We start from the raw sequence: 22,641 nt of genomic DNA, 5'->3' as shown, positions 1-22,641 counted from the left end.
CTCGAACAATGCGTGCGTATCAATCATGCGAACACATTATACTTCCTGTGAGGGTTCTTTGGACCTAGGCTCTAGAGCCAAGATTGGTTCTTCGGGATCTATCGAATCTTCTTGTGGGGGATCTGTGGACCTTGACTCGAAAGCCAAGATCGATTCTTCGTGATTGATCGAATCTGTAACGATGTTAGCTTCGCTAGAAAAAGCATCCACTAACACATCATCCTTGTGAACAATCACATCATCTTCATGCTTGTGAGAAATCACATCTTGATCATGCAAATCATCATACTTGTCATTGTTATCCAAATCATCATGCTTCTCATTGTCATTCAAATCATCATCATGCTTCTCATAATCATGCAAATCCTGTGTCTCATGCTTTGGAGAAGAAGAGACTGAGAGAGTCTCCTTCTCATGAATCCTTTCAATCTTGTCCTGCATATTAGCAATGAGAGAGGGAGAATGAACAATGTCCTCTCCACGAATGACAATGGGAGAATCACTTTTGGCATAGAGAGTGAAAGTGTTAGCCTCCCAATCAATGAGCGGGTTAAGATCACGAAACCATTGAATGCCCAAAATCATATCACATCCTGAGAGAGGAGAGACAAAAAATCTTCTAGTGAAGGCAGCTTGTTGTTGAATTGTAAACAAAACACCAAGACACTCCTGCGTGATGAGAGAGTCTATACCGGGAACAAAGCCAGAGGCCTCGAGAGGAGATTTCTGACTAACTTCTAGGCGGACTCTCTCAACAAGAGAGGGACTGATCACATCATGCATACTACTTGGGTCAAACAATATGACAAAACGCTACCCCGACACCTGACCATAACATTTAATGAGAGAATCATCAATGGGAGGGTCAACAAAAACTTGGGGCACACTCGTGTTATCATTAATTGCATTGACAGAGTAAGTGGGTTTTGTGGATTCTTTAGATTCATTCGATTCAAGCTTAGGACATGTTCTTTTTATGTGACCCTTAATGTGACAATGAAAACAACCACCTTCCTTAGAATAAGTGCTTTGCTCTTCCGACGTGATGTATCCTCCTACAATTCCTTGTGCTACCTTTTCATCTGGAGTAAGCTTAGGTTTAGCAATTGTGTTAGCCTTACCCTTAGGTTCATTGGAAGAATTCTTTTCTGAGAGACTGTTGGAAGATTGGTTAGAAGAGTTACCATTCTTACCGTTTTGAGGGTTCTGAGAAGTCTACGAGGTACTTGTGGAAGTCTTGTTCTCCTTAGGCTTTCCCTTGTTGTGCTTCATCTCTTGCACGAGAGCAATCGCTACCGTCTTGTTGAGATCGATTGGATCGAGCACCTTGACATCGTACTTGATATACTCGTCCAATCCATAAAGGAATGCCTCTTTGCGTTCATCATCCGACTTGCATAATTGGGTACCTAGCTGCAAAACACGATTAGAAAAAGACATAACCGGCATACCATTTTGCTTGAGAGCGCGCCAATCGTCCTTCAATCGTGCGAGGTACTGAGGTGGCATAAACCGCGCCTTGAGCTTGTCTTGGAAATAAGCCCAATTGAATGAAAGGGGCGTGGGGGCGTGAATTCGTCGGCTTCTGTGAGACTGGATGGTTGGAATCCACATCGTGGCTTGCTCCACTTGAGGAACTCCCACGATCTTTGGCTGGTTCGTACTTCGAGGCAAGTACTTGTCGAATCAATTCTTGAGTGCGTAGTTCTCTTTGAGCCTCACGCTTGACCTCCAAGGCCTCTCTTTGAGCTTCACGCTCGGCCTCCAAGGCCACTCTTTGAGCTGCACACTCAGCCTCCAAGGCCGTGCTTTGAGCTTCCCGTTCCTCCTTTCTTTGTGCTTTTCTTTCTTTTCGTTCATCGCGCTCGCGTTCTAAAGCAATGCAATTTGCTTCTTGTTGTGCCAACGTAATTCGATTTGCTTCTTGTTGTGCCAGCGCAAGGCGAGTCGCTTCGCGATAGGCTTCTTGTTGTCGGGACATCATGTTCATGGGAGCCTCTTCTTGTTTGGCCATCATGTCCATCATCTGCTTGACCATTGCCTCCATAGGGTTTGGTACACTTTGTGGCGTAGATGGCGAAGGGGAGGGTCGGAAAAATCTCTTGGTGGGGAAAATTCTTCGTCGCCTCTCTCATGCTCATCACCTGTATGCGAAGTATCCATTCCGCTTCGGGTGACGACCATGCACTATGATCTTTGGTTCTTAAGTCCACGAGAGACTTGGATTCTTGAGAGTCTTGGGTTCTTGGGTTCTTGAGGGTCTTGAGGTTCTTCAGGTTCTTCAGGTTTTCTTTCGCTTGCAAACCGCGTTGAGAAGGATCTTCTCTTCACCCGAGTTCTACTCCTTTCTGCGGGCGCACCCCTTGGCGGCCTTGCGCTCACACCAAGGTTGCTTTTTCCCACCTCACGTCGATTGGCTGGCCGCTAAGTGCACGGTCCGCTCTCAATGAGTGAAAAGAGACACAAGGGGAGGTTGGACAAGCCCTTTTTTCTTAGGATTCCTGTCACTCTTCAAAAACACGATTAGGAATCTACACGCCCAAGCAAACTTGGGTTTGTGCGACCGCAACAAGCAAAAAAAAATTTCTTGTGATTCTTGTGGTTCTTTCCTTGAGTGATACAGAACACTGCCAACGCTCTGATACCAATGTTAGGTGCAACGGAATGAATGTTTGCGCTTTGCTCAAGATGAGTGCTCCGAACTGTGCTCAAGGTTCCTTTTGTTCTTATGGAAGCGAGAGCCTTCCGTTCTTAATGAGAGAATGCTATGATCACAAACAAAGTGAATGGACACTGTGCGTGCAAGTGTATGAGACTGAGAGATAGAGAGAGAAGAGAGATACGACACCAGAGACGTAAAACCCTCCTCCGAAGGCCCCACTCTCGTCGGCGAGAGTGGTCTACTTATGATTGCACAATCTGGTACAATGGTGATGCATGAGATTGATGCAAGTCTAGACTATGTTGACGACTACGACGGAAATGACCAGGCCGACACTAGGGCTGAAATCTGCAATCGTGTATCTGCTGTCCAAAAACGCTATGGGCTGAAATTTGCTACAATCCAAAAACGCTGATTTGGGGGGCTGTTTCTGTGGGTCTTTGTCGCTGAAAATCTGCAGGTTTAGGGCTGAAAACTGAGGTTTCTTTAGGCTGAAAACTGATGGTCTTTCCGGGATGAATCTGCTACTCCTTTAGGGGCTGATCTTGCAAGTACTTCATGGCTGAAAAACGCTGCAGGCTGAGGTCATAAATGCTGCAAATCTGCAAACGCTGGGACATGCAAAAACGCTAGGTTGATGTGTTTCCAAAAACGCTAGGGAAGGTCTTCAAAAACGCTAGCTGATGGGGATACTGTGGCGATGATCTTCTGATGGAGAAACGCCAGGCTGATGCAGGTGATGGCGATGTGCTTGTGGAGAAAACGCTAGGGGATGGTTCTTCTTGCTTGGAGGGGAAAACCGCCTAGGGGTCTTGTTGAGAAGTTGCCTGCTGAGACTGGCTCTTGTTGCCTCTTCTGCCAAATAGTTCTAGCTCTAGTTTGCTTATATACAAACTTAGCAAAATTGCCCTACCTACTTTCCAAAAAAAGTCACTTAAAAATAATAAGTGAAAAATGTCAAAAATAGGGAAAATAGGCTAAATGCACTGGAAAATTCCCCTGAAGGATTCTGATGGGAATGCTTATGATCATGTTGTGTGCAACCAGAGGATATGCATCTATACTAAGTGATTGGGCATGCACGGTCTACGAATAGACTCACGAAAGTGCCAGATCACTTCTAATCTAGACTGACTGGACTGATTGAACCCTGATCATGCTTTAGCTTGTCCACGGACACATAGGGTTGGATGTGTCACGTGACATGTGGGCACAGATGCCTTGCCTTGTGACTAAGCAGATGCGTCAGAGGCTTGAGCTTCCAGTTGAGCTTGAGGAGCTGCACACGGCTCTTAGTGCCCTCCCCCGTGATAGTTGTCCAGGTGAGGATGGATTGACTCCCAGTTTTTTCTTGGAGTACTCGCACTTGCTTGGCCCAGATCTCTGTAGTGCTTTTCAGTACATCTTGCACACAGGAGTGATGCCTGACAGCATGAGTGAGGGTCTGATTTACCTCATTCCCAAGGAGGGTGGCTCCTTGGATGAGATTCGACAGTGGCGCCCCATCACCATCCTCAACTCAGCCTACAAAATTCTTGCCAAGGCTCTGAGTTTGAGGATCCAGCAACTTCTAGAGAGCCTTATACATGGGACTGAGACAAGTTTTGTCAAGGAGCGCAATATCCTTGACAACATGTTTACTTTTTGGGAGGCTTCTGCCCTAGCGCGGCTCCGTGGTGAGGACCTGGTGATTCTTCTTCTCGATTTTGAGAAGGCATACGACAAAGTTGACTGGGACTTTATAGAGGGTACTCTACGCAGGATGGGCTTCTCAGATGCTTGGATCAAAGGGGTGTCAACTTTGTACAGACAAGCACACAGTCAGGTACTTTTGGCAGGAGGTAGAGGTGATCGCTTCATGCTCACACGTTCGATCAAACAGGTATGTCCTCTTGCCCCCTTCCTCTTTCTATTCTATGTTGAGGCGATGAGCAGGTTTTTGGTGTCGCAGCAGGTTGGTCTACGGGGCTTAGCACTCCCTATTCGGGGAGATGAGCTACTGGACGCTGAGTGTGCTGACGACTCAGCCTTGTACTTAGATGGCCAGGAGGCGAACCTTCACAGGTGTGAGCAGGCTTTGGAGACCTTCTGTTGTGCATCTGCGCACTAATCAACGGGAGAAAGATAGTGGCTTTCTCGGTTGGTAGTGCTCCCTGTGCCCGATTGGATACCAAGAGAGGGTTTTAGGTGGATTCCACCTTTGGACTTGTCTCCCGAGCAGCAGATTGCTCCCCTCCTCCTGTCTATCAGCAGGAAGTTGTTACACTGGAGCTCAGCACGACTTTCTTTGGCTGGCAGAGTAGTAGTGGCCAACCAGGTGTTGTTGGCGACTATGTGGTACATCACTTCTTGTTGGATCTTCTCGAGTTCTTGTATCAGCCAGGTAGAGAGGCTGATCAAGAACTTCCTTTGGTCAGGACGTGACACTCAGCTAGCCCGAGCCAAAGTGGGTTGGCAGGTCATCACTCTTCCTTGTTCACAGAGAGGGCTTGGGATCATTGACCTAGCACAGCAGAGCAAAGCCCTTCTTGGGAAGTTCATAGTCAGAGGACTTCTTCCAAGTGAGGAGCCCTAGAAGGAGTTCTTGCTACAGCGGCTCCGTGCTAGGGTGCCTCAGGTTGGAGGCCCCTGGCGACCTTCGACCAGATGGATCTTCACAGAGATGCGCAGAGTTGGTTTGAGATGGAGACTCGAGGACCGCTTCGCTGTGAGTTTGCTTCGATCTTGGGAGCACTTGCGGCGAGGCCTGGAGCAGCGACAGCCTACTTGCACGGAGGAGCGCCTACGACAGCCCCTTGTTTGGAACCTCATGGTTAGCACTCAGAGAGGCCACTTGGTTGGTAGTCGGCCTCATGTTTCCTGGGGTCCTATGGCAGCGGGTCCAGCACGCTCTTTATGTGACTAGTTAGAGTTTAAAGGCTTGTCAGAGGAGTTGCAGGGTTTCCAGCTACAGGGCATGAGAGGGGTGCACAGCATGTGCCAGGACATCTCAGAGGCAGTTCCAGCTGAGTGGCTCACACCTCTCGAGCCAGTAGCACCCAGGTGGATGGGAGCCAGGTGGATGGGATCCTTCACACGACTGGAGGTTCTCATCTCAGTCCGGGCCTACTCAGAGACTGTTCCATCCCTGTTTTTCGAGTTGCAGGGTGAGGGACGCTTATAGCGAGTTGCAGTAGAGGCCCCGCAAGTGGCAAAGTGCTGTTTTCAGAGGATCCGAGTGGTGGGCATCTGTGGGAGGACTTGTGTCATCGATCCTGACCCAGCAGCTCTTGAGACTGGACACTGGAGACTTTGGGCTTGGGAGTGCTGTCCACTGGCACGAGTACAGTGGGAGTGCTTTGGAGGGACCCTTTCTCTTCTGCAGACCACCCAGGTGTCCCGTTCTTTCAGTACACTGTTCGACTGGCACGACACATACTAGCAGCACACAGAGAGACCCGCCCCGCTGCAGCACCTCATTGGCAGGAGGAGGGTCTCACAGCTTAGTTCTTGGCAGCCTTCTGGGAGAGGTTGTGGGATTCCAGACAGCCGACGCAAGTCACCTTGTTTCAGTGGCTGGTCGCACACAGAGTTACAACAGTTGGGAGCTGGATAGTGCATAGTGGTCTCTCGGCCGCATGTGCAACTTGTGACCGTCCAACTTGTGACCGTCTTGTGGAGAGTCAGTGTCACTGTCTTTGGGACTGTCCTTTGGCACAGCAAGTGTGGCTTCGTGTTCTTCGGCTGATGCCTGCTCTCTCCACGGCTCGACAGTACACTTGGGGAGCAGCGGCTTGGTCCACCCTCACGGGCCCGGCACTTCAGTTTCAGCTATCTTCCACCAGCAGGATGATAGTGATGCAGGAGGGGCGACCTACACTCCAACCTGCCACAGAGCTTACTCCACAGGTTGGGAGCTTATCAGTGGCCTGACACTCTGGTTCATCTGGCAGGCCCGTTGCTTCCGCATCTTTGAGGCTCGCCTTGTGCCACCAGCAGAGACTGTTCACGATCTTTGGCTAGAGTTGATCCACACTCTCAGAGGACAGCTCGAGAGACTACAGGGCAGCTCCAACCGCATGCGAGAGCGCAGAGAGGCTTTCCTTCGACTTTGGCGTCCTGGGCCTTTCTACACCATGGTCCAGGGTGTACTCCGATGGCACTACCGACCACCTGTGTGGCTTTTCCCTCCTCCCATCTCTTGATTTAGCCTCATTGTACATATGCTATTTTTTCATTGGGAGAGTCTCCCCATCATGGTTGTTGTAGCCCTCTCTTGAAGAGGTGGTTGTAGCCCTATGGACAGTTTCATTAACTAATAGAAGGATCTTTTTTTCGGAAAAAAAAAAAGTATGTTACATAATTCGCATATGTTACTTGGAGAACAGCAAGAATGAGACCATCTCTTTGCCTTTATTCAGATGATTGATTTATGGCACTGTTTGCATCCAAATGTTTTTGGATTTACCTTTCAGCATGCTGCTCATTCTTCTTATCGAGCACGGCTCAATCGTTGGTACTTGCTTAATGGACAACAATATGAAGAATTTGTATTTGATATGAGGATAGATTACACCATGCAGTTATCGGATCATTATCCTCTTTTGTCGTCTTTGTACTTTGGGCAGTCTCTCTATGATGATCGGCCTTTTCCTAGGAAACATTTGCTGCATGTTAACAATGCCTATCTTACTCATGAGGTTTTTCGAGATATGATTGCCAACATTATTCCACCGCTGCTAGCTCACCTGCATATTGATCTGGATGTTGCATGGTATCACTTTATCATGAGGGTGAAAAGTGTTATTTGTGACTATGGCACGCATTATATGCGGTGCACTCGGGGGAATGTTGTTGACGTAAAACAGGTTTGCCAACGATTGCAAGAATTGGCGAATTTGCGGCCCGTGTCTAACTCTGAAATGGCAGATCTATGTGAAGCTCATGTGTGTATTCAGAAAAATGATAAGCAAAAATTGTTAAATGGCAGACGTGTGCTCGCCAACAGGCTTTTATGGATAAAGTCTATTCTTCGAAGCAATTTTTTAAGCATCTGCATCATACAAGGGTCTCACGATCAATTAAGCGGGTTATGCTTCCCTCGGGTGCTTGAACTTCTTTGAAGCAGGAACTTGCTGATGTTATGGTTTCACATTATCAACAGGTCTTTGTTGCTCCTTCTCAGGCATCTTCGGTTGTTTGCCATGCGCGTCAGCTTTTGCTTTTTTATGTTCGTCCAATCCTGTCTTCACAAGATGCACAATGCCTTGAGGATCCTTTTACTGATTCTGAATTGCATAGTGCGTTTCTTGCATTGGACCGTTGGCGATTTCCCGGCTGGGACAGACTTACTATGGAATTTTTCCTCTCCTTTTGGGATGCTCTTAAACAGCCCCTACTTTTCATGTTAAATGCGGCATGGGAGAAACAGGATTTGCCGCTATCATGGAAAGAGGGTTTACTTAAATTGTTGCCTAAGCAAGCGCTTTGTGAGCAATTCTTTCACTGGCAGCCCATTCCTTTGATGCCAGTGGTTTACAACATATTGGCTAAAATGTTGGTGCATTGCATTAAGGACCATCTTTGTGCGGGACTTCATGAGGCTCAGTATGGTTTCATTCCCCGTCGTCAAATCATGGATAATTTGGCTAATGTTATGATTGGCATGGAGTATGCTAAGTACACGCAGCAAGATGTGTTGGTCATGCAAGTTGATATTGAAAAGGCCTTTGACATTGTGCAATGGGACTTTATTGCTGCCACGATGAGGTGTCTAGGGTTTGGTCCTAAATTGGCCAATGTGGTTTATTTCTTGTATGCTTGTAGTACGTCTTCAAGGATCCTAGAAGGTGAATTGACAAAATCGTGGCCACTTGGTTGTTTGGTTAGGCAAGGTTTCCCTTAGTGCTTTGATGTATGCTATTGCCACTCACCCCTTGTTGATGTATCTTGATCACTTGACCTCTGCAGAGCATCTTCATGGTTTGCAACTACCCTCGGGTCATACCTTTATTGGGCAGGCTTATGCGGATGACTCGTTGTTTATGCCTCGCAAGAAGTAGAAAGATGTCCAAGAGATTATGGAAGCTTTGGAATTGTTTGGGATTGCGACTCGTTTTATCAACTTTTGTAAATCGAAGCTTCTGCCACTTCGTTCCCGCGATTGGGATTATTTCTCCAAATGTGATCAACAGGTATTTGGGATCCAATTGGATGAAATGTCACTCACACTCAAAAACTGGATTGGGCTATGCAACGTTTGAATGTCAACCTGCATTACTAGAGCAGCTTTCTACTTGGCCTGTGCATGTTCGCCTATGAATCGTTCAAAGCATTATGGTGGCTATATGTTCAGTTCTTTTTGCCTTTGTTGCACTGACCTCGCCACTGTCTTGGTTCTCTTATATCATCCATTTTGTCTCATTTGTGGCGAGCTCATGCACACAAAAAAGACCTGCATTTGATGTCGATGGAGAAGCTTTGTACACCCAAACACTTTGGTGGTCTAAATATCTTGGACCTGCGTAGGCATGTTTTTGCTAGAAAAGCTATGTTGCTGCCTACACATGCGCAACAATCTAAGCCTGGACTCTTGAGTCAGCATGTTGTTACATCATCATTTGGTCACTGGCAATCATCTATTTGGGAGGTTGTATTTGGTGAGATGGACGGGCATAGTCCTGGATGTCCGCTTGCTTCCGCCTTGCTCTCTACCTGGCAAGAGGTTACGTTCATCTTTTGTGGAATGCTCGAAGGTAAGGAAATCCGCTTTGTCTCGAGAGTCTTCATTGGAGCCGGGCTTTTTCTCTTACTTTGGTTGGCCGCTCGCATCGCCAGGCGTACTTCCTCTCTTGCCGTGGCATTCAGGTGGTTGAGGATTGGTGGATACAGTCGGATTCTCTTTGGAGTTTCCCTTCACTGCTCGCCGTTTTAGATTGGGCATGCATTACCGCCAGTTTTGGAGAGAATTGCAGCAAATGCTGGTTGACTTTTGACCCATTTCTCGTTTGCCCGATGGTGTGTTTGACTGGAATCTTTGGGAAACGCCCTTTCAGGATTTTTCTGTCAGTCGAGTTTATGCTCTTCTTCTCCCTCAACCCTAGCTTGTTGATCATTATAATGCTCTTTAGCACATGCATAAATCTCAGACCTGGTGGACGAAGCTTCTATCTACCTTATGGTAAATCCATTTGCCTCTAAAGGACCAGTTGTTTCTTTGGCGTTGCTTGCTTGGTGTCCTCCCGGTGGGCACTCTTCTTAGGATGCGCCATATTCGCCTTTCATCCTGTGCCCATTGCTCGGCTGCGGAAGAGGATGTTTGTCACTTGTTGTGTGATTGTTGCTTTACTCGAGATTTCCTTCACCGCGTATCGGCATGCATGTGGCTCCGTTTTCCCACGACGGTCTTCCATAAAGGGTTTTGGAAAAATACATGGCCAGATTTGAAGAATGTGCATGATGTCCGTAGCTTCTTGGGCTTATGCTCTTACTACAAAAGGTTTATTAGGAACTTTGCCGAGATTGCTTCACCCCCACATGCTTTGCAAAAGAAAGAGGTCACGTTCAAGTGAACACAAAAAGAGATTTCAGCTTTTAATGTCTTAAAGGAAAAGATGACTTCGGATCCAATAATTGTCTTACCAGACCTCAGGAAGTCATTTGTCGTCCAATGTGATGCGTGTGGAAATAGTATTGGGGCAGTGTTAATGCAAGATGGTCGGGTAGTAGCTTACGAGAGCAGAATCTTGCAAGGGCAAGAAAAGACTATGCAAATCTCTAAGAAAGAGCTATTGGCCGTGATTCATGAGCTTTCTAACTAGAAGCACTACCTGTTAGGTGATGATTTTGTTGTCTAGACAAATCATCAGACCTTGCAATACTTCTTGACGCAGTCAAAGCTATCCGAAAAGAACATGCAATGGGCAAACATTCTCTCCATGTTTCACTTTCAGATCCTGCATGTGGAAGGCAAGAAGAATGTTCTAGTTGATGTGTTATCAAGAAAGCCACAAATTTCAGCTGTCAATTCCTTATCATCATGAGGTTGATGACATGAAGGAACAGTATGCTATTGATGACAATTTGCAAGGATCTTTGAACAGTTGCAAGATGGGCAACACCATGAGCACTACCTCCTCAAGGATGGTTTTATGATGATGCATGGCAGATTATGTGTCACTAAGCCATTGCGACATAAGGTTATGGTAGATAGCCATGTCCCACCGTATGCAAGGCATCGTGGTATAGATGCAACAATAAAAGCGGTCGAGACATTCTTTTATTGGCCTACTTTGAGAAGAGATGTGGATGCCTTTGTGCGAGCATGCTGGTTTGCCAAAAGGTCATGTTTGATAGGCAAAAGGCACCAGGGTTATTACAACCACTACCTATTCCAGATAAGCCATGGGAAAGCATTACTCTGGATTTTATCTTTGATCTTCTAAGAATGCTAACAGGGAATGATGGTATATGCTAAAGGTATTATGCTCACTCCTATCGTAGATGAGATGACAAAAGTATGAAGGTCTCATTAATTCATTTGTATCTATGTTTCATGACCTTTCCTACGGATACATGTGATGATAAAGGGTGCTAATCACACTAAATCATCTATGGCATGTATGTCTTGCATGCAATCGAGGATGTTTGCGATTTCAAGAGGAGGGTATGTCACGAGGCTATGGCGGCCTTCATCTGTTGTACCTTATTCTGGTCTCATGGGCCATTTTTGGTCTTTAAGAGACGTTTATATATCTTTCTTTCTCTCTCTTTGATTCAGTCATCTTCTGCACGCTGTCAATTTTGTATTGAACTACCTCCCTTAATTGAAGAATGAACCACTCTAGTTTATCTAATTTCAATGATGCAAGACAACTCTAACAGCAGTGCTGGCTTTACACAATATGGATCTCGTAAAACATCTATTCAATTGAGCTTATTTTTCGTGATCAGTATACATGGGCTTCATACTTTGTACCAAATTTAGATAAAACAGACTTTCCTGGAGAAGGGCTAAGCCCGGACATTGTTGCGACCCCAACTATCATGCATAATACAGGTCATATTTCATGCATGACCTGAATTTCATGCGAGACTGAATTTCAGGCGGCAGGCCTAACCACTTTCACTAGTTTTTGCTTGGTTTAAGAGCCTGTTGTTTTGTAACATTGCCGCTGATTGCTTCGACGGAAACACACCTATATCAGCTGATAACCAGAACACCTATCGAAACAATCTTCACCTTACACAGCTTTCTGTATGAGAGATGGAAGATTTTTAATAGATCTAGTGTGTAAAAATAGTTTAAAGGTTTAAGGTAAAAGAAGATGTTGGTTTCATGTTTTAGGCATGACTTTTGGTTCAAACTTCACACATGATCACATATAATTTGGTGTGTCACGTACATACACACATGACACTTGTACATAGAACTAGGCTTAAGTAAAACAAAGCAAGCAACGTAATTATAATCCAAATTTGTTTTTAAGTTATGGACAGTACATTTATACTCTCATAACTGACATTCATCAACAGAAGTAAATCAACTTCTCACTTACAAGAAATGATATATGGATGTACCAAGCGGCGCATTATACATACTTCACGCAAAACACGTTTTGCCAGCAATGGATTAAACATGATGTCTGGAATTTTCTGCATTCAGATGAGCCTGATTTTATAATCTGGGGCAGTTCTTATAAGATGCAATTGGCATGACTGACCATATATGCCCTACTCAAGTTAAATAAGCTGAAAATAAGTGCACGTCTTACTTTCAGTGCAATATATTGACGTAGATGAAGATCCGTTGCCTTAACCACCTCCCCATATGCGCCAGCTCCCAAGAAGGCATGCAGTTTGTACCTTTCACCAACTGAAACACACACCAGCAGAACTCCTCTGATCAATTAGCTGATGCACAGTAATCAAGATGCTCACACCAACAAACAACGGAAATAGAGATGGAATTAAAAGTAGAAACCAGCTTAAAGTTGTCCGTTGCTGAAAGCTTGGAGTGCAATTGAGTTTGGGCATCATCTCCTCTGATCTTCCTTTGAGAGGAAGGAATCTTATGAGAGTACTTCAGTTATACAGCACTCTTGTAGAGCTTCCTTGTCCAACAATGTGCTCATGGCCACTACATGATTGTCGCCTCTCGCTCCCATCTCTTGAGGCTATGCAGTACAAGTTTCATAGATTTACCTAAAGGTTTGGGCCACATACTATGGTTGCATTTTTCCAAGAGGCAAATTGTACTAGAGCTCCGTTCCCATTTTATCCATATCCTTACTTTGTACCAGTTTGGATTGTTTTGTCTTTTCTGATAGATGGAGGACATACATACATCTATATTTGATTTGTCTCATAGCCCCGACTTCGACCTCACATATATGTTAAAAATATTTCTTTCTTTCTTTCCCTCTCTTGTGAAATTATAAAAGGCACGATCTGAGCCTGAAAATCTGCAAAGCCCTATGGACCAAAGACTTCCTGCCTGCCCAGTCTGCTCTTGATGTGCTCTCCTCAGGTACGGCCATGACATGTCTTCATTTTGTAACACGAGATGTCCATCAACTATCACCACATCCAACAGTGCAAAGACTGCAGGTATGCTTGCTTCAAAATGCTCTAAGACAACAAAGATTGTGCAATTTGCATTCATAAGATTGTCTTGTGCATGTAAAGCTTTGTATTCGTCATCTCAATCTTGTAAAGAAGTTTTGACAGTTTGCTCTCAAGGGTCAATTCAAATTCAAATTCGTTGCTACTTTCGGAACCATGGTGTTACCTTACAATCCTTGGAATACCCATCTCAACCTAGTCCTTGAGATCATGGAAACCTAATCTAAAAGAAAAGCCTTAATATCTTTGCTACTGTTGTTCTTGCCACAGATGTCAAGCGGCTCTTCAAGAGAGTGCAATGTCAACTCTTACATCTGATGCCTTCCAATTTTGATTGTATTTCAATTCTTGGAAAATGTCACATGAGGGCCACATAAACAATACTGCACAGCATGAGTTCTACCCATAAAGGATAAGTGGAAAATTTGGTACATTTTCAAATATTTGCATTGAAGAACATGCGCATGTTAATATCACTTACAAGAGTCAATTGCTGATTACCTATCCAAGTCTTGCCATTTACACGAAATTGGCCCGGAATGTTGGTTTCTAACACCTGATTTGACATAGTGTATGATCAGCCAAATGCCTTTTATGAAGACATCCTGCAGCATGACAATTTTTGTTTTTTAATATGAAAAATAATCATAAAATGACAAATTTTTCGGAAATAACACCGACTTTGAATATGTTATAAAACACTTACAAGAAGCCAATTGGAGAAGAACACAAATCGCAGTTTTCTATTGTCCCTTAGCTAGTATTTTGCAATTTCTGGGGTTCACATTAATAAGGTGGTGCTTTGACATATCAGGGGTTCCTGTATTGCAACGCTTAAGTTAAAGGGCTAGAAGGCTAAGGTCAGGTACACTGACATTGCTCTGTCTATAACTAACTATCTGGGTGTTTCAACTTGAAAATGTGGCAAATGAATCACTTCCAAGTAGCTGTAGGAATGAATTATTTGCTGACACTTAACTTGGAGAGGTAAGACCAGCCTTGAATCTCATGTGCACAAGACAGTGTTGTTTCATTTTTCAATTTTCAAAGCACTCAACTAGTTTGCAACAGATTGAGATTCACATATTGGGGGAGTTTTGCACACAAAGAGAAACCTTGGGAGAACCCACGTCAATGGTCTTTTCATCCATAGAGAGGATCAGAGAGGACTATAGACATAATAATACTATTCAGTGGATGGAGGAGGCCGAATCTTATGTTTGTTGGAGAGTGACTTTCAATAGCTCAGTGGGGCAGCTTTGCACGGTAGAGGAAAGAGTGGTTGGAGAATAGGTAGACTTGGCTATGCTTGAGAGACAGTCTTCAGAAACATTTTCATGAGCCTTGCACAAAGGGTTGGCTTTTTGAGACTATAATCACACCAGATTCGATGTATGCCTCTCAATTTTATCAACAGAGGAGTTGTAAGGCTAATGGAAACCACAAATAAAGATGATAATTACTCATTAAATTGGCTATTTTCTCTTGAATTTTTACCATGCAGGCAATACAATCAAAACCACAAAGCAGCATAAGCCCACCAGTCATGGTATGCTGAGGTACGACAATGGTTCTCTCAGCATGGTTCATGCAGGGAGACGCTTTCCCATCTCAGCATAATAAATAGCATTCCTCCCGGTGACATTCATTACAAGAGCAATTGCATTATCCATGAGGATATCACACAAACCTATACACAATACGCATGGATAATGTCACAAGTTGGTGACGTGGCAATGCCCAACTGGAAGGAATTGGCCGGGAGAACAAGAAATTGAACCTTCAGAAGAACTGAAGAAGTTTTGAACCCTGAAGATGTGGTCGAGAGGCCTAAAAGGGGTTAGGAATTAAGAACTTAACCCCTACCAACTTGAAGAACTTATGGAGCACCGGCCAAGGGGCCCAACCTAAAAGGTCAAAAGCTTGAACTCTAGGCTGAACTTCCGTAAGTCGCTGTCGGGGGATATTGGGTTCGAAAGGCGAGCCCAGAAGGCACGGGGCCTCTGTCTGTAAGAAAAAGGTGAGACAGAAGATGCACAACATTGCACGAAAGACTAGAACCTCTTTGCAATGAAAACGAAGCACGAAAACAATTGAAATTGGAACCACGTACAAAAACCGACACTTGTTTGCCCAAGTGGTGCCGTTAACTACACCTAAAATTGGATTAATGTTTGAATAAAAAATGCTATGCTCCATAACAAAGGGTTTAAACCCAGTTAGAGTAATAATCACTGTTTAAGAGCATTTGTTAATGGAATTGAACGCCCAGTGTTGGTGATGAAGCTCCTTTCCTCTTTTGTCGCAAAGAAGAGCCCCAAAACCGGCTTCGTCAGCTCTCGAAAACTCCCTCTGGCTCTATCTTTTTCTTCTTCTTCTCCAATTGCCAAAACACAAGAGCTCTCTCCACTCTCTCTTTGTCGTTCTTCTCCTCTTCAAATCCTCATAAGAGCTCTCCGAAAGCTCTCTCTGTGTTGGTTCTCCAAAAAAAAACTCGAACTAGTCACTTTCCCAAAAAAAAAATTTCCCTTATGGGCGCGTGTCTTTTTTTCCTCTTTGCATGAGAGCCCCACCTTCTATTTTCGGCTTGCTTTTTGCATGTAATACCCCGCTTCCTATTTTTGGCTTTTCTTGAGCATCACGGGAGGCCCCCCCCCTTGCTAGGCAAGCAATAGCGCCGACGCTACTGGGTAGGACCCCCCCCCCCCCCCCCTCCCAATTTCTTTGCCTTCAAAAGAATGGGCGCACGGGAACAAGCCAGTAGGCAACTGCCACGTCAGCAGACGGCCGCCAATGCGCACGGCATCGCCCACCACCGCCGACCTCCCAAAAACGCCACACAGCACCCAGGCGAGGACGGCAACAGGACCGCCATAGCTCACAAGAGCCCAAGTCTCTCTCCCATTTGCTTGCCCATAGTATGTTACTGAATAGGCTTTATAGCCTTTGTCTTCGCGTTTTGCCCTCACATGTGGGATCCCCCCCTTGGCCCCCCCCCGACCTCTGCCACGTGGCAACACGTGGTTGATTTGGTCCCCAATGTCCCCCAACAACTTCATAAAATTCCAAAAAGTGCTTATATTTCCTCCTGCTTTGATCTCTTGCCACAGAGTGCATGGGGCTCCTCTTCCCAAGCCGCCAAATCCTATTGAAAACCCTACTAACCAGCTTCGGACCAAGCCAACTCCACCGCTCTTGGACATTGTCGAGCCCTCCAACTCTAGTGACAAAGACTAGGAAAAATCATTTGACGTCATCCGACGAGTAATTGCCGCCGACTTTGAACTGCAATATTTCACCAACCCGGGCTCCGATTGACAAGCTGTAAATTCTTATGGCCTTCAAATACCGCATACTTCCCATACAATCCCTTGCGAGACTGCAAAACCTTCAGATGACACATTAACCAAGGCGATCAATATGATATAGAACTGGCCCTCTGTGAAACTTAAATTGGCAGTATCTTGGCAACCAGAACTCCGATTGCCAATCTGAAAAGACCGACGCGCTCCCCAAGATGAGCACTTCAGGTCCATGCTTTTACTACCCTTTATCTGCATCTGTCCAATCCAATACATATCTACAAACTGCTCAAACTTCAAACTGTCATAACTTCCTCTGCGTAGCTCCAATCGACGAGCCGTTTGGACAGGCCTGTAGAGCACCTTGAGTACTGCAATTCTAGTCTGTACTGCCATCTGTGATCACTTAAAGCATACTCTCTTTGAGCATTAATCAAGACAACGTTTGGTCCTTTAAAACCACATTTGGCATACATTTAGCATAAAATTAGCTTGTTATCAAGTCCTGACCACTGGTCAACAATCATGTAGACTTCAATTAAGCACAATGTGCATCCTTCTGATCTTTTTCCCATCATGGAAGTGGAGTTGGACGATATCGCGGTGATATGATGACATGGCAAGCTGTACGAATTTCCACGTTTTGCGCTGGCACATGTTGGGTGTTTTCACGTGGAGCTTTTAAGAGCAGATGCTTTTGGGTGATTGTGCTTTTGAGCTAATGCTTTTGGGGACTCGGCTTTTGGGCATCCCTTGTAAGTTAATAAGGACCCTTGGGGCAACTCTTCCGGAGAGCATCTGGACGCAGAGTCCCAGAGAGAGTTTGACCCTCGGTAGTTGTTGCTAAATTGGCTTTATCTTAATAAAAATAATTCAAAATGAATTATTGGATTTATAAGTGAGAGGGTTTTCTCGCTTGGAACCCCAAGGAAAAATAATTCTAAATGAATTATTGGAATTTTAAGTGAGAGGGTTTTTCTCACTGTAGACATCCGAGTACAAAGTATTCCTAGTGCGTCATTCAAAGTAATGACGGGAGCACTGAGAACGGAAATATCTGTAAGGCCACCAGGAACGGGTATTCCTGATGCGTCACAAGGTGGGTGACGGGTGCATCGGAAAGGGGATATCCATAGTCGAGAGGAAATTCCGAACTGTGTTAGAATTGTGCACGTGGAAAAGCAAGCACTTGAATGAACATGGGTTCAGAGGAAACTTTGAGGAAAAACAGATGCTTTTTGAGAAAGCGGGATTGCCTTTCGGGAAAGCAGATGCTTTCTCACGAGGAAGTCTATGTCTGCATTGAAACTGTGTATGTGATTGCATCCAGGGACGCCTGGGAAGTGCTGTGAAAGCATTGTTTTTAACTTATAAGGTTTTATTGAGTTTTTGGGCAGATTCTGACTATTTTTAAAATATGCCGGCCGCCCACTTAATAAGTGGGCAGCCATCTGATAAATAAGGCAACAGATCAGCCAGTGTTTTCTCTCTCTCTTTTTCTGGCAGAACAGCGGAAAAAAAAAAGGCCGCGATCTCTACGCAAGCAGCTATTCGTGCTCGTGGCTAGGAGCTATAAAAAGCATCACAGCCCTCATTCAGAGGGGAGGATCAGTTTTTGCAAGAAGGAGATGCTGCTGCAGAGTTCACCCGCAAAGAAGACGTTTGCCGGTGATACCCACGGCTGCTCCAAGTGTACCCGATGTCGCTAAGATCCAATGCGCAAGTTCCCTCGCAAAGAAGTGCCTACGGAGCGTGTTTCCACCGCGACAAGTTGCTGTTTTTCTCTGTTTTCAGCCCATAAACGTCGTAGACGGGGCTGATTTACGAGAAGGAACCCGAGAACACACCTCTCTTGTGTGTAGGATTGGAAGAGAGGATTTTCTATGTAGAAATCTCTTCCGGGGAACTGCTTTTCGAGAACCGAGTTGCGTTTCGAGCGTCGAGACTTTGAAGGTAACAATTTTCATGTTATGATCTCTGAGTATTTGATTGCAGGTGTACTTCCTCTTCGTGAGGGAGTAGGAGCAGAGGAAGGCATGAGCCTCTGCAGGAGAAAGCACTTTGAGGAACTAGAGCCAGATCAGCCCAAGGGTTTCGTACCCAAGTTTGGGAAGTAGATCCACGGATCGGAGAGATGTAGTCTCTCAAGTTGTGATCCGGAAGTTGGGATTCCCAAGTAAGGACTTCGTGTCTGGGAAAGCAGAGTTGCTCTGCGGGAAGAGGACTCTGGAAACACAGTTGGAAAAGAGAGTTGCAGGGATGTCATGCCCTGAGTCTGGAAGGTGAGATCCAGAGGCGAGAACCTTGGTTCTCAAGGATTTGGAATAAGGAACGGAAGTTCCTTGGAATAGGGTTTTGCCCTAGGAATAGGAAGCCGAGGCTTCCAGGAACCATCAAGTCTTATTATAGAACAAACGTGGTAATACGTTCGGTTCAAGTGACTTCTCCTCAGTAATAAAGATACTATTACGGGGGGGACCAACCCATCTTCTGGTCCCCAGTACTGTGTCGATCTTCTCACTCTCTCTCTCTCTATTTATTTCTCTCTATATCCTTTGGCTTCAGTATTAAGTGATAAATTCTATTTATCCGAGTATATTTTATATTGTTATGCGCTCCCGTTTGTGACAGTAGTTGTACTTTGTGAAGAGTAATAATAAAGAAATACCGAAAGGGACGGCAGTCTTCGGGGCCCGCGGGTCTTGGCTTGGAACTCCGTCATGCACTGTCGACTCTCCTCCTCTCTTTCTCTTCGAGTTCAGTAATTTTTCACTTTTGGTTCAGGTGTTGCTATTGATTTCTTGCTTGGAGTGTCCAAGCCCGTAACAGTGGTATCAGAGCTCAAAACGATTCTTCTTCTAAGGAGGATCCGATCCTTTCTACAGCACTTATGGGTTCTGATAGAGACGACGTCCCTTCGACTGTTGGTCGCCGAGAAGATGAAGGAAAGTTGAGTCACAGTGTGGGAACAGAAGAAACCAATGGAGATTTTGGCAAGTTTCCAATGTGGAATCTCGATAGAGCAGAGTACAAATGTCAATTGCAGGTTGACATGCATGAAAAGACTGATCGAGTACTGCAAAGACCCGAAATATGTGAATCACTTGAAGAATTACCAAATTGATAAGATTCACTATACAGATGAAGAGGAGCCGTCGATTCTCCTCTCAAGACGGTAACGAAGTAGAAAGAAAAGAAGAGTGCAAAGAAGTAGAAACTGTACTTGCAAAAAGAGTTTGACAAAGCTCTTGAAAAGAAGGTGAAATGATTGATGGAAAGCTTAAAGCACTCTCAAAAGAAGAAGAAATCAGCGGATTTCCAAAGTAATTTGGACCGGAAGTCGACTTTCAAGGTGGTAAGCAGATCCAAGAAGCGTGTTCATTTAAAGGATGACCCAAATTTTTCTTGGTCTTCAGAGTTCTGACAGCTCGTCGTCCTCTACTGCAGTCTGCCCCATCCACTTCAGATCCTCCACCTCCTCCTCCCTCAGACGCCGCCGCTTCGCCTCCTCCCCCTTCTCCACCTTCATCCCCGCCTACCGTCCCTCCTCTCTCCCCGGTGGGGCCCACAATCTCATCTCCCGACCCCTCCCTCACTCCTCCTCAGACTCAGGGAACTGGACACACGTCTGCCTTGAGGCAATCTCTTGGTAGTGCTTTCCATACGAGCCGAGTGGCTCGGGAGGGACAGCCCCATCTGAGGCCGTCTTTTCTGGTGCAGACTTCTCCTTTTGCAGCAGTCCCTAGAGGTTTGACTAGCTTTGACATTCGTAGACGCTCGGACTTTTTCGACTACAGCTTCACACGGTTCTTGGGTGACTCTTCTCCTGACCTGGAGGAGGCTTGCTTTCGCGTCCACGTCATCTTTCTTGCAGCTCGAGGCATTGAGGATTTGGACACAGCGGTGGGTTTTTCCTTCCCGCTATGCGGCAAGGATCCTACAAAGTGGACCCTGCACACAGTTCTTGACTAGCTCCAGATTCAGGCTGCTGAGTTCTCACACCACACAGGGGACTTAGGGGTGACAGATCTGGTACAGACACTTTGGCCTCTTGCCAAGTTCAGCGTGACACCACCGAATGCAGTGGGTTGCAGGTACATTGTGGTCATTTGTTTGCCAACACTCAGAGCCCTCCTTGCTATGTATTTGTACATGAGGATTCTTGGACAGAGGATGTAGCCCTACGGGCTGCACCCTCGGCTTGGGCCTGGGTGGGACAGTCACTCTAGACGCGCTTGTCTAAAGGTCGTTCGGATGCGGATTACTCCCCATCCAAACCGACCTCAAAGATAGCGAGGTTGGCTGCTGTTGCAACATCTGTTTTCTCTCACTAACTCCATGAGGATCATCTCATGGAATGTGCACGGATTAGGAGGGCCCCAGTTTCATCTTCAGAGGAGTAGGCTGCGTCAAGAGCTTCAGCGATGCCTTGTGGGTGGTGAGATTGATATTCTTATGCTACAAGAGCATCCTCTGTGTGAGAGCCGCATTAGATGATGTGGTCAGATTTTGCGTGGTATTAGACGTTTTTGGTCAACTGCATTTGGACCTGGAGGCATCCAGGGAGGGGTATGTATGACTATTGCGGATTCTTTGCAACAGGCCATTGTGAGAGGTATTATTGTACCAGGCAGAGTTCAGTGGATTACTATGCAAGTTCAAGGTTGCCTCATGGGTTTCCTGAACATATGTGCGCCCAATGTGGCAAGTGCACGGGCAGAGTTCTGGTCTCAGATTGTGGAGTCTTTGCCGCATGCAGGGCAGTGGTGTGTCGGGGGGGACTTCAGCATGTTGGAGGACCCTCTGATTGGATTGGAGGTGGCCATGTCACGGTGCACGTGGCTGAGCTTTCATCTTGGGAGCGGCTATGTATGCCTATGAGGGTTTCTGATGTTTGGCCGCTATCACATTCTGTGAGACCTCATGACAGCTTGGCTTTCTCTCACTTTGATCGTAGAGTTGGAGGAGTGAATCTATCTAGGAGAGATCGCTTCTACACTAGTGACCGCATTTGTGACTTGGGTGAGTCAGTTTGCATCTTGTCTGGGACATCTTTTTCGGACCATGCACCAGTGATCCTCATGGTGACAGATAGACAGAGGAGGGGGAGCACGATGCTACGCATTCGTGAGAGGATCTTGTTGGACTCCAAGCTCAGAGAGCGAGTGGTGGCTCTTTGAACAGGGGCTTGGACACGCAGGTCTCTCCTGCTGACAGAGTGGCCTCTGGACTTGCTCAGCTTAGTCATTTCTTTCTCCAAGAGTCTACGGCCCGCCTGGCTGCAGTGAGGGAGGAGGAGCAGTGTCTCCGGCGGGGCGTTGCTTCCTTGAAGAGGATACAAGAGCAGCATCCAGACAATCCTTGGTTGGAGGAGCAGTTGCAGCAGGCTCGCTAGGAGCTTGTCAGCATAGAGGAGAGGCGTAATGAGTTTGCTTTCCATCAACACGCATCTCAGTGGACTCAGGTGGGTGACAAGGTGATGGGTCTTTCTTTGAGGTAGTGGGACCTTGCCATGCGCACACCAGTGTCAGCCAGTTGAGGAGACCAGACGGGTCAGTTGCTTTAGAGTCAGGGATATGCATGCAATTGCTACTAACTTTTATCATGACCTATTGTCAATAGAGCCTCAGTCGGAGCGTCAAGATGCATACAGAGAGCAGGTTTGGGCACAAGTGCCTTGTCTTGTGACTGAGGAGATGCACCAGAGGCTTCAGTTGCCTCTCCAACTAGAAGAGTTCCATGCGGCCCTTAGAGCACTTCCCGAGATATTTGTCCAGTAAGGATGGTTTGACTCAGTTTTTCCTGGAGTATTGGGACTTGTTGGTCTCAGACCTTTACAACGCTTTTCAGTACATCTTGCACACAGGAGAGATGCTTGACAACATGAGTGAGGGCTTGATCTACCTCATTCCCAAGGAGAGTAGCCTCCTTGGATGGAAGACGGTAGTGCGGGCCCATCACCATCCTCAACTCAACAATTAAAAGTGAGGGCTCTGAGTTTGAGGATTCAGCCACTTGTGGGATTTGGGCTACAGTGACAACAGTGGATTGGAGCCAGTTGCAGGTTAGTCACTA

The 22,641-nt window shown here is 45.9% G+C and overlaps 1 protein-coding gene across 1 annotated transcript; it reads right to left on the bottom strand.

Annotated features, from left to right (window-relative positions):
- Positions 1-12,190: 12,190 nt before the first annotated feature.
- LOC147416666 (mitogen-activated protein kinase 15-like) lies at positions 12,191-14,078 on the bottom strand. The gene is made up of 4 exons (XM_086508183.1): positions 13,971-14,078; positions 13,766-13,869; positions 12,415-12,515; positions 12,191-12,295 (listed from the first exon to the last, which is right to left on the bottom strand). The coding sequence occupies exons 2-4, from the start codon at positions 13,830-13,832 to the stop codon at positions 12,191-12,193; spliced, it is 273 nt and encodes a 90-aa protein (XP_086364309.1). The 5' UTR covers positions 13,833-13,869; positions 13,971-14,078.
- Positions 14,079-22,641: the final 8,563 nt, after the last annotated feature.

The sequence above is a fragment of the Adiantum capillus-veneris genome, unplaced genomic scaffold, assembly GCF_014529385.1.
Source record: "Adiantum capillus-veneris isolate H3 unplaced genomic scaffold, ASM1452938v2 Hic_scaffold_638, whole genome shotgun sequence".
In the NCBI taxonomy this organism is placed as follows: domain Eukaryota; kingdom Viridiplantae; phylum Streptophyta; class Polypodiopsida; order Polypodiales; family Pteridaceae; genus Adiantum; species Adiantum capillus-veneris.
Note: the sequence above shows the minus strand (reverse complement) of the source record. Positions and strands in the feature narration are given on the sequence as shown.

Excerpts from the sequence above, each read along its gene's own strand:
- LOC147416666 (XM_086508183.1), bottom strand. The coding sequence starts at position 13,832 with ATGTCAAATCAGGTGTTAGAAACCAACATTCCGGGCCAATTTCGTGTA. Across the intron at positions 12,516-13,765 it reads AAATGGCAAGACTTGGATAG|TTGGTGAAAGGTACAAACTG; the intron begins GTAATCAGCAAT and ends TGTGTGTTTCAG. Across the intron at positions 12,296-12,414 it reads GTCAATATATTGCACTGAAA|AAAATTCCAGACATCATGTT; the intron begins GTAAGACGTGCA and ends ATCTGAATGCAG.